The sequence below is a fragment of the Nansenia antarctica genome (genome assembly GCF_963989245.1).
Source record: "Nansenia antarctica genome assembly, chromosome: 6".
NCBI classification, from domain to species: Eukaryota; Metazoa; Chordata; class Actinopteri; order Argentiniformes; family Microstomatidae; genus Nansenia; species Nansenia antarctica.
Window position 1 is genome coordinate 68,701,376 of NC_137676.1, and position 12,500 is coordinate 68,713,875.

At 46.0% G+C, this 12,500-nt stretch overlaps 1 protein-coding gene across 1 annotated transcript in view; it reads left to right on the forward strand.

Annotated features, from left to right (window-relative positions):
• The first annotated feature begins 3,339 nt into the window (after window positions 1–3,339).
• The window catches only part of pgm2 (phosphoglucomutase 2), a 19,579-nt gene continuing 10,418 nt past the window's right edge, over window positions 3,340–12,500 (forward strand). The window contains exons 1-3 of the mRNA XM_080534950.1: window positions 3,340–3,479; window positions 7,437–7,604; window positions 8,118–8,312. Coding sequence (XP_080391076.1) covers window positions 3,405–3,479; window positions 7,437–7,604; window positions 8,118–8,312 — 438 coding nt within the window. The 5' untranslated portion in view covers window positions 3,340–3,404. The remainder of the gene's footprint in view (window positions 3,480–7,436; window positions 7,605–8,117; window positions 8,313–12,500) is intronic.

Consider the following 12,500-nt stretch of genomic DNA (forward strand, 5'->3'; position numbering starts at 1 on the left):
TCACTCCACTCTTCAGATCACACAGTGTCACCAGTGTTGAGGACCTTGTCACCTGAAATCCCAGGAGAAGTCAGAAGAGAAATGAAGCGTTCGTGTTCCATACACATTTTTTTTCTTGAATTGGGTTGACATTTTTTAGTTCAATTCCTTTAAAAATAAATGTTGAAAAAAAAAAGTTGAAAAAAAGAGAGTGAGATCATTGTTCAGTTAGATTGTTCGAGTGTTTACCTGAAATGTAAAAACGTCTATATACTGGTTTCTCCACACATCTCTGTGGTAGGTCAGGACAGGTGTTTCTGGTCCGCTGCCTGTCAAGAACGACCGATCCACCATCGACCAATCATACGCCAGATGATGATGACATTTCTTCGAGTCTTTCAAGTTTTTGTTGTTTTATTTTTAAATTATCTGTTTAACAGAACGACAGGGTGGATTAAAAACCGTACCGTACAAATGACAGTCTGTGGGTGTTCACTGTAGAGGTGATCGTCTCCTCCCAGGGGAGTTTAGAACCGAAGCACAGGATCACTGTAGTGAACGGAATGAGGAATGGCCTAACGTTGAGTACGAAGGGCCCCCGGTCGCCCTCTGTCAGCGTAGCGGAGGCCATCTGGAACCAAGCTCTCCTTTTGAGGCTTGACAACCACGTCTCCCTCGGACCCCGAGGATGGCCTCTCGGTATGGTGGTCTGAGTTCGGGTCTTCCACACGGGAGAGTCCCAGGTCGGAACCCCGCCCGCCCGCCCGCCCGCCACATCAGGACCAGAACGCCGTGTGAACGATGTCGGACAAACACGTCTGCCGTTGGATGACGTCAATGGCTGCAGAAGGCACGTGGGGGGGGGGGGGGGGGGGGCTATTTCCCCAGACACAGATTAGGCCTAATCCTACATCTAATCCGAGACTAAAAGTGTCTTCAGTGGAGATTTTCTATTGAAAATGTGATTTAGTCCAGGACTAGGACTAGGCTTGATCTGGATATCCAAGGGAAAGTCCCCGTAATGTGAAATGTAAAACACTCTTAAATATACGTGTACAGTATATTTATTGAGTGTGTATTATATATTTATTGCGTGTTCTATTGCATACTAACTTGCGTCTCCTTGTTGCCTTGACGACCGAGGCTTCACCGTGGTCCTCCAGCAGTGTGTGGCCTGGCCTCACTAACATGCATGACCGTCCGGGGAGGCTGGCGGAGGTGGAAATCGGAGGACCGGCGCATTGTAATGCACGGGATGGAATAAGGGATGGTATCGAACACGTGTGTGTTTTCGATCTCTTACCGGTCTGTAGCTGGAGGGCAGTGGAGGTAGAAAGCACAGGTGTCTGATAGCATTCCTTATTCCATTCCCTGCATTTCAATGAGCCCCGTCCTCCGATTTCCACCTCCGCCAGCCTCCCCTGATGACTACTATACCCATCATCACTATTAGCTTTTGCGGGAATAAATGTCTGTGTTTGCATTATTGTGACCCCTATAGGAAGTCCCATAGAGTGCTCATGCTGCATTACAGTGCTCCTCTGTACTAGGAAACACAGCTTGTGTCCCTCTGAGGTGTCAGTGTTTCAGAGGAGCGTCTGAATGCACCATGGCACTAGCGCCCTGCTGTAAAGATCAGTGTTCAGGTGATGAAGTGTGTGTGTGCTCTTTATTTGAATGCCTCGCCTCATTTTCTCTATACGGTTGATCGACATTTAATTAAATCCAATTTGTTTTGATCATCTCTGTCTCTTGTCATCTTTATTATTGTCAGTTGATGGCACAGACATGCTGTGTACACATTTGGGTTCGAAATGTCCTACGGTTTATTTGTATCACGCTTTTTACAAATGTGCTTCACAACTGAAATAATACTATGATACTATGAACAATATGATCCAGGGGTGGAGCAGTGATTTTAAAAGTGTGGGAGGTGTGGGGGTTCTATGGGGGGTGGTGTGGGGGTTCTAGGGGGGGGTGGTGTGGGGGTTCTAGGGGGGTGGTGTGGGGGTTCTAGGGGGGGGTGGTGTGGGGGTTCTATGGGTGGTGGTGTGGGGGTTCTAGGGGGGGTGGTGTGGGGGTTCTATGGGTGGTGGTGTGGGGGTTCTAGGGGTGGTGGTGTGGGGGTTCTAGGGGGGGTGGTGTGGGGGTTCTATGGGTGGTGGTGTGGGGGTTCTAGGGGGGGGGTGGGGGTTCTAGGGGGGGTGGTGTGGGGGTTCTATGGGTGGTGGTGTGGGGGTTGTGTGGGGGTTCTATGGGGGGTGGTGTGGGGGTTCTATGGGTGGTGGTGTGGGGGTTCTAAGGGGGGTGGTGTTGGGGTTCTAGAGGTGGGTGGGACATGAGCATCGCAACCCCCCGCCTTCGGCCCCCGTTCCAGTCTCCATAACATGCCAAATCAAAATGACCGCTATGCATTTCTACATTCTCTTCACCACCATTACACAAATAATGTTAGTTAGTAATTAAAAATGTATATTGTAGCACTACGCCCTTCAACCCAAGATACTATATTCACCAGCATTCACATACCATAGTATTAAGCAATTACTTATTAGTGTCTCTTAAAAAAACATGCTTTTCACCCAAAAAATAAAGAATAAGACTTTTTTAAGAAGAATTCATTCTCTTAATTCTTATTTCATCCATGATACACAACAAGATGCAAAACCAGTGTCAGTGGGTGAAAATGGCAAGATTACAGCAGCTTTCACATTACAAACATACATTACATATTCATTCTTCTGACTAAATATATTATTGTAACCTTACTTAATCTAATTCCCATATTCCTAAATCACAATACACACATCTCCTAATGTTGGAGCCACATTGAGAGCTTTTGAGTTTAGATTTAGAGAAACCTGTAAGAGATATGTTCAGTTATACAGTCAATTGACACACTTAAATTACAATCACACACACGCACACACACACACACACACACGGGGTATAGGGTCCAGCACCATGAACCCGAGGACCCCTGGGCCGTATGGCTGGACTTTCATGTCAGATTATGTCCGCCTGGCCAAATAGTGTCCAGCCAGCCCGCCCCCCCCCACCCCACTGAACAGGATGTCCCCTGAGAGTACCTGCTTTCTAGGTTCAGGTTTTTATGCTGTAAACATGTCATTATGTTGATATAATGGCAAGTTACAATGGACCTCTCATTGGTCCTTCTAAACCCCGCCCATCCAGGTTCGTCGTGCCCCGCCTCTCTCCTCTAATTGGTCCATCTAAACCCCGCCCACCCAGGTTCGTCGTGCCCCTGCCCCTCTCCTCTCATTGGTCCATCGCGTCATCAGCAGGAAGCGAATCTCAAACCTCCAGTCTCACTCTTTCTCATGTGTGTGTGTGTACACCTAGTACTAAACCCACTAACACACACTTTATAAGTGTTGAAAAACGACAACGACAAAAAGGGAAACATGGACAATGGTTTATCCACCACCGGTGACATCAAGTTGGATCAGGAGATCGAGCAGTGGCTGAAGTATGACAAGGTAGGACAGCCAGGTTCAATATGACAGCTCAGGGTTCACCCAGGGAGGGCAGGGGGGGCCGGGGTCCACTCTCCACACTACAGACCCTCCTATCTGACATCAGTCTCCCAGTGTTGTGTTGTCAGACAGGGACCATGTGGACCAAACACCAGCCTGGCTGTAGACTTCAGCCAGGCTGGGGGAAACTAGCTGCATCCCGCGCCAATGTTCATGACTATTATATTTTTGCATAATTTGACGTGTAGCTCGCAGACAAGCTGTCATTTCATATTTGGGTCATTTTTTTAATACGTGCCTTTTCCGTCCCCAGTACTAAATCATGTTGTATTTTGTCTAAATTTGGACAAATACTAATTCCATTAGGTTTTTCATGTATAGTCAATTGTTATTTATTATGAATACAATGATTATGGGCTTCTAAGTTGTTGTTTTCTACATTTTAAAAGCTTTGGTTAAAGATGTAAATTTGATTTTGCATGGGATTTGGGATGTCCCCAGTGTTGTTCATTCAACTTCAATCCAAAAAATAACTATTAAAAACATATACATTTCCAAATATGTTATTATTATTTCATTTTCCTGATCAATATCTATTGAAATAAAAAATAATTTAAAAAAATTGTACAAATAACAGTCCACCCTGTTATGCTGTGTTAATGTCCCTTTTAAAAGAAAACCATATTTCTCAATCACATCACTCTCATGAGGTGACATCACATCAGTGGAGGGGATTTCAAATGTTGTAAGCTGTGTGATGTTCTACCTCTTTTACCATCTGATTTTTATGTTTTTATCCAGTTAGTTTAATGTTGTTGACCATAACGTGTCCACCCTGTTATGCCTAAATATTGAGGAGATCAATCAAATTGAATAATTTCAAAAAAAGTATTTAGTGCAAATTAGATTCCTCATCAAGTATTCATGGTCATTCTAGGCATTATGCTAACACAGGCAGGCTAAAGGCTAACTTTAACTCAAAATGTCCACCCTGTTAGTGTCCACCCTGTTATGTGTCCACTCTGTTCTGGAGACACTCGCCCTATTCAACTACAGAGGGTATTCTAAATAAAATAAAATGTAGGTGCCTGAGCTCGACCACTATGTTTTTCAGCAAGCTAGATATGTCCTTTATATAATAGAACATTAAAATAGAGATAAATCAACAATTTATTTTTCACAAGTTATGAAGTCCAAATGGCACCGTATAAAAAAAATTACCCAGCTCGCAGACAGCTGTCATTTCATATTTCAACAATGATTTGCTTTTTCCGGAAGGTACTTTGTGTAGTCTATTGAGCTTCTTTCACATTGTGGCGAACAGCCATCTAGTTACTAACTATAAACAAATCAAGTCAAGGCTAAACTATCTCTGACTTTCAGCTAACTGTGTTATAATACTAGTAAGAAATGTTGCAGTGACAGAAGCAGGTGACAACACGTATTGTTACAGTTGCACGGTATTTATCTGTGTCATATTCAGGTTAAAGTCTGTAAATCCTTCGTCAAACCAAACCACCAGAGAGTCACTGGGCCACCAACCAAAATGTAAACAACGGAGTCAATGCTGCACCCGATGTCATGTTCACAGAGTGTGTGAGTGTATGTGGTTATGGTATGTATGTGTGAGTGTGTGTGGTTGATATGATACAGTATGTGTGAGTGTGTGTGATTGATATGATAGTATGTGTGTGAGTGTGTGTGGTTGATATGATAGTATGTGTGTGAGTGTGTGTGGTTGATATGATAGTATGTGTGTGTGTGTGTGTGTGTGTGTGTGCTTGATATGATAGTAGCCTATGTGTGTAAGTGTTATCTGTGGTAGATATGATATTGTATGTGTGTAAGTGTGTGTGCTTGATATCATATTTGACTGATGAATTAGACCATGAGAACATCACATTGAACCGTTTTATCCTGGCAGACAAACAGACAAACAGACAGACAGACAGACAGACAGACAGACAGACATGTGACAGTCAGACAGACAGGAAAAACCCTTCTTCAAGGACAACAACAACAGCCTGTGTACTATAGCCTGTGTAATTACACTTAAGTGTATTGGGAAGACAGTCACTTATTTCATTTCATATTGGAAATCTTCCAGACTGGCTTTAGTTGAAACACATTCAGATTGGTTGCCATTGGTTTAGATTTTACAGGGTTGTACCTAAACCAAAATGGGCTTTTCAGACTCTTTACATTAATTGTTACTAGTTGATGATTTTTTTTTATTATTATTATTTTTTTTTTTAACTTCAGATTTTATCCCCTTTTCACCCAATTTGGTATCCAATTGAACCCAACCTAGCATCCAATTATCTATCCCCTGCCTATTGCGTAGGATCCGCCGCACGACCCCGTGGCCGGCAGCCCCAGAGGAGACCGCCAGGCAGACTAGCTGTCTGGCTCCTCGAGCCCAGCACCGTTATTCCGGCACCCCGGGGGCGCTGTTGCGCGCCGGTCCTTGTCCGGAAATATTCCTATACCGCCCTCGGGAGCGGCCGCTCAATATGCCGCTCCCTGTGTGTGCCCCGGCCATATCCGGATCTGGCGAGACTGGGACTAGTAGATGATTTTATCCAAAGCGACTTACAGTTAGGGATTACAGGGACAGTCTCCCTGGAGTACGGTAACTTAGGGTTAAGTGCTTTCCTCAAGGGCACACTAGTGGTGTTCCTCAGGTGGGATATGAACTCATGACCTTCTGATCACCAGTCCAACTCACTAACTAGACCACCACTACCCCAGTCACAAACCCCGGTCCAGTTGTGTGGCCAATGAAAGAGTCTTATATCTTTCTATGTTAGTTTTTTTTCATCCACTCATTGCATCTAGAAGCATGGCAGGGAGTTGCTACAGGGGTGTGTTAGTGCCGGTATGTTAATCAGAGTAACGTGCGTACCGGCACCTGACACACGCATGCGAAGGTATTCTCCTGTCTAAATGGAAATGTGATGCTACCAATCAGCCACAATTGGGGGGAAAATTCTGATTAATTAAGGCCTTTTTAAGATAACTAGGTTAGGGAGTCTGACCCTGTGGTCCTGGCCTGGGGATGGGGGAGGACAGCTGTCTGTCTGCCTGTCTGCCTGTCTGTCTGTCTGTCTGTCTGACTGTCTGTCTGTCTGACCCTGTGGTCCTGGCCTGGGGATGGGGGAGGACGGTCAGGGACTGAGGGGGGGAGAGGGTTCACAGTCTGGGCTAAATGTTTGGCCTGGTTTACAACCATTTACCATTTACAACCTGGGCTAAATATCTGTCCTGGGAAGAGAGTGGCGGGGTTCAAATACCAGATGGTGGAGGAATGATGTAGTTGAATTAATCACATTTGGGGCCAGATGTACAGACAGACTCACCGTTGTAAGAGCTTTTACAGTCCATTCTTCAGCGTGGAGCAGGCTCATGCAGGATTAAACAGATGAATGGGGTCAGGCAGAGAATGACAATGAGCCCCGTCCTCCGATTTCTACCTCCACCAGCCTCGTCTTTCACCTCGACCAGTCAGAATCAGAGTCGCTTTTTTATCACGTCTCAATGTGCAAAGTACACAAGAGTAAAACTGTTGGTGGTTTTGGTTCCTCAACATTGGCATTGCAGCATCAAGATTCACAATAATAAGAATAAGTAAAGTAAACAAGTAAAAACAAGTAATACTACAGTAATAAAATGATGAGTAAATGATGCTAGGCCTAAAACAACCCAGATCAGATCTAAAACAACCCTGATCAGATCCTGAAGTCTTTCTGTTGGTGTTGTTTCTTTGGTGGAAAAAAGCATTTGGAATAAGTAGATTCCATGTGCCGGCAGTTCTTCCTTATTTGACGACCAGGCCTGTACCCTCCCCTCTGCCTCCCTTCCTCCCCCCTGCCTCCCCCCTGCCTCCCTTCCTCCCCCCTCCCCTCCTCCCCTCTGCCTCCCTGCCTCCCCCCCTCCCCCCTGCCTCCCCCCCTCCCCCAGAACCCCCAGACGGTGGCGCTGGTGCGCAGCCTGATGAAGGAGGGGGCGGTGGAGGAGCTCCAGAGGTGCTTCAGGGCCAGGATGGAGTTTGGCACGGCGGGGCTGAGGGCCGCCATGGGCCCCGGGACGGCCTGCATGAACGACCTCACCATCATACAGACCACCCAGGTACACACACACACACACACACACACACACACACACACCATCATACAGACCACCCAGGTACACACACACCATACGCACACGCACACACTCGCACATGCACACGCACACGCACACACTCACACACACACACCACACACCACACACCCCGACAGACAGTCCCTGTGTGTGTGTGTGTGTGGTGTGGGTGAGACATTCCCCACTCCTCTGGTACACAGATGGCATGATAACTCTAACACTTCCTAATCATGTGATGTCTGTCAACGCGCACAGTATTCAATCTTCTCTCTCTCTGTCTCTCTCTCTCTCTCTCTCTCTCTGTCTGTCTTTCTGTGTCTGTCTGTCTCTCTCTCTCTCTCACTCTCTTTCCCTGTCCCACTGTCTCTGTCTGTCTGTCTGTGTCTCTCTCTCTTTCTCTCTCTGTCTGTCTGTCTGTCTGTCTCTCTCTCTTTCTTTCTCTCTCTCTCCTTCTTCTTCCCCCCTCCCCCTCCCTCCCCCCTTCCCTCCCTCCTCCAGGGTTTCTGTCGTTATCTGGAGCAGTGTTTCGGGGAGGACCTGAAGCGGCGGGGGGTGGTGGTGGGGTATGATGCCCGGGCCCACCCCCCCAGCGGGGGAGGCAGCAAGCGCTTCGCCAGCCTGGCCGCCGCCGTGTTCACCAGCCGGGGCGTGCCCGTCCACCTCTTCTGTGACATCACACCCACGCCCTTCGTGGTAGGTCGGAAATCAAACTGTCAAACTTATTAAAAGACAGTATTCCGGTTTACTCCGGTATAGCGGTTTATTTTGTTGTTGTCTTTGTTGTAGCGTTTTGTGAACTTTAAAGGTGCAGTGTTCTGGTATTTTCCACATGCTAATAGCCCTGAAAGTAGTTTTACATTTACGTTTTTGGACATTTAGCAGATGCTTTTACCCAAAGTGACTTACAGCAAATACATTTGTCTAAAGCAAGTGAATCATCTGTCATCAGTCATCATAAGCAAACATCTATGCTAGGACCAGGGGCCATTGGCAGTCACAATGCTAGAAGAATGACAGATTATTATTATTGATTTGTTTTTTATTATTATTATTTGAGAGAAGAACAACAAAAAAGTGAACAAAGCTTAAGGGCTATTTGTTGTTGTTGTCATCGAAAGGTTACTCCAGATCCTGTTACAGTTAGGCTTAGTCAATATGACACACACACACACACACACACACACTTACTTTCCCAATGCAAAATACGAAACAAGCAAAAACCACAGTGTTTGTACACATACACACACTATACATATACACACAGACACCTACATGCCTGATAGACTTTGCACACACACACATATGTAGGCACACTTTCAAACAAGACTATAGTGGTAGACTTTGCCCAGTCACACACACACACACACACACACACACACACACACACACACACACGCACAGTTACATTTAAGTCTGAGAGCCTAGTTTACAATTCACCTATCTTGGCCAATAGTTCTGTTATGTCCCAATGTTAGCTTTATATTTGTCCTTTTAAAGACATAAACACACACACACACACACACAGGATGTTAATGCCTCAGGTTTTCAACCAATCTGGGATCCCCCACCAAAATCCCTTAGCCAATCACAGCTGGGGACAGTCCTTGAGCATGCACACATCACATGGACACACATCCGCTCGGCTCGTGGGCTGAAATTACCAGAGCACTCTCTCTGAGTGAGCACACACACACACACACACACACACACACACACACAGAATGGTATTTAGCAGTGATACTGGTTGGCTTATGTGTTTATCCCACCTATATAAATAAACCGTGGTTGTAGCAGGCATGATAACGTCTTAATACCCTGGCTCCCACACCAGAGTTTATGGATATTAATAACCTGTTGACAGTGTGAAAGCCCTGCCACAGCCCCGGCTGACATTGTCATCTGCTGTATAGCTGTCTGTCTGTCTATAGAACTGTCTGTCTGTCTATAGAACTGTCTGTCTGTTACCTGTCTGTCTGTCTATAGAAGATAATATCTTACCGTTTTTTTAAATTAACACTATTTTGTATGAACAAAAACACAACTTTTTTTTTCTTTCAAAAGAGGCAGATTTATTTTTCCAAAAAGACAGATTTATTTTTCCGAATTGTATTTTTCTAAAGGAAGTAAAGGTATGAATCATCCTTGTCAGCGAACTCGCTCGGGAGTTCCCACTGGGTGTGGAACGTCCACGCGGCCTTGTCACTTGCTACGACATTGACGTCGTCGTTTTCAACCTCGTTGATCAGTCCGCTGATAAACCGGTCGATCAATTCGTCCTCGACCTGGTCGCTCCATCCGCTGTCCTTCTCATCAGTCGGCCCATCGCCAGCCAGTGTGTTGTTGTAAACGTGGGAGGTCGGTCTCGGCTCGGTCTTGGTTGTGTTGTTGGTCATTGGTGGCAGAACTGGCACACCGGGTAGGAGCTGCCAGTCTGTCTGAGGCGGGGTTCCTGACTTCCTGGTCAGAGAGATGGTGGTAGACTTAGAGGTCGAAGAAGCCTGCGACTGGGATCTCACGGACTGTGGTGAATCAGGCCTGACTTCCACCACTGGGGTCTGGTCCTGCTGAGGGCTACATGGCCCTGGAGGTGTCCGTCTCCGGGCTTTAGGGTCCTGGGGCGACTTTGCTGTTTGACCTTTTGTCTTGTCCGTTTTTCTCAGGTTGTGTCTTTTCCCTTTGTCCTTTGTTCCTTTGCCGTTGGTCGTCGATTTTCTGTCCTTCCTTTCGTTATCGCCTGTGGAGAGTTGGTCAATGTCAGTGTCAGAGTTATCAGAGTGGTCAGAGTGGTCAGAGTGGTCAGAGTGGTCAGAGTGGTCAGAGTTATCAGAGTGGTCAGAGTGGTCAGAGTGGTCAGAGTGGTCAGAGTGGTCAGAGTTATCAGAGTGGTCAGAGTTATCAGAGTGGTCAGAGTTATCAGAGTGGTCAGAGTTATCAGAGTGGTCAGAGTGGTCAGAGTTATCAGAGTGGTCAGAGTTATCAGAGTTATCAGAGTGGTCAGAGTGGTCAGAGTGGTCAGAGTTATCAGAGGGGTCAGAGTGGTCAGAGTGGTCAGAGTTATAAGAGTGGTCAGAGTGGTCAGAGTTATCAGAGGGGTCAGAGTGGTCAGAGTGGTCAGAGTTATAAGAGTGGTCAGAGTTATCAGAGGGGTCAGAGTGGTCAGAGTGGTCAGAGTTATCAGAGTTATCAGAGTTGTCAGAGTGGTCAGAGTGGTCAGAGTGGTCAGAGTGGTCAGAGTGGTCAGAGTTATCAGAGTGGTCAGAGTTATCAGAGTTATCAGAGTGGTCAGAGTGGTCAGAGTGATCAGAGTGGTCAGAGTTATCAGAGTGGTCAGAGTGGTCAGAGTGGTCAGAGTGGTCAGAGTGATCAGAGTGGTCAGAGTGGTCAGAGTTGTCAGAGTGGTCAGAGTGGTCAGAGTGGTCAGAGTTATCAGAGTGGTCAGAGTTATCAGAGTGGTCAGAGTTATCAGAGTGGTCAGAGTTATCAGAGTGGTCAGAGTGGTCAGAGTGGTCAGAGTTATCAGAGTTATCAGAGTGGTCAGAGTTATCAGAGTTATCAGAGTGGTCAGAGTTATCAGAGTGGTCAGAGTGGTCAGAGTTATCAGAGTGGTCAGAGTTATCAGAGTGGTCAGAGTGGTCAGAGTTATCAGAGTGGTCAGAGTGGTCAGAGTGGTCAGAGTGGTCAGAGTGGTCAGAGTTATCAGAGTGGTCAGAGTGGTCAGAGTGGTCAGAGTGGTCAGAGTGGTCAGAGTGGTCAGAGTTATCAGAGTGGTCAGAGTTATCAGAGTGGTCAGAGTGGTCAGAGTTATCAGAGTTATCAGAGTTATCAGAGTTATCAGAGTGGTCAGAGTGGTCAGAGTTATCAGAGTGGTCAGAGTGGTCAGAGTGGTCAGAGTGGTCAGAGTGGTCAGAGTGGTCAGACTCTGAGTGGCTTTTCTTCAGGCCTCTGCCTCCACAGCACGTTAGGAGCGTCAGCATTTGAAAAAACACCACGGCGGGCTGTCCACTCTTTTCTTTTCTTCCTTTCTTTTCTTTTCTGGCCTCCTTCTGAGGTCCGTCTACTCCTGGAACCTCCGTTCCGCTTGGGGTCTGACCCATAGTGACTTCTAATAGTTATTCTGTTAAACAATCTTCCTATAATTAGAGACAGTCGTGTGTGTCCTCTAACAAGCAAATGGTGCTCTGTCTGAAAGATCCGGAACCTTGACTTTTATACCTTGTCATCGTCATGGAGATACGACACACTTTTCTCTATGGTCGGAACACATGACATCATAATAGAAGGTGGTCATAATGATGTCACAATGGCACCCCTAGTAAGGTGTCATGTGACATTATTCAGATGTGATCTGTGTGCTTTAAGCAGCTGAAAGTGCTTTAATCATTATATAATCATAATTTAATCATTTAGTTATTTAAAGGCAATATTAAAAAGATGGGTTTTTAGTCTTGACTTGAAAATATTTGCTGAGGTTGCATCCCTAATGTAAACTGGCAGTGCATTCCACAATTTGGGTGTATAAAATGAGAATGCAGCCTCACCAAATCTCTTCTTTTGTATATGTGGTACGCAGAGAAAGCCAGTGTCAGAAGACCTGAGAGCTCTACTGGGCTGATATTCTAGCAGAAGGTCTTTCAGATATTCTGGTGCTGTACCAGTGAGAGCTTTATAAACAAGCAGAAGAATCTTGAAATCTATTCTGAACTTAACAGGAAGCCTCACTGCTGCATTTTGGACTAATTGCAACTGGCCAATAGCTTTCCTCGAAAGACCAGAAAGGAGACCGTTCCAATAGTCCAAACGGTTACAATGGTCCAAATGATATGACAGTATCAGGTGTGCAGAAAGTGCTGGGGTGTGATTTACTGGTCTGTCTGGGCTTGG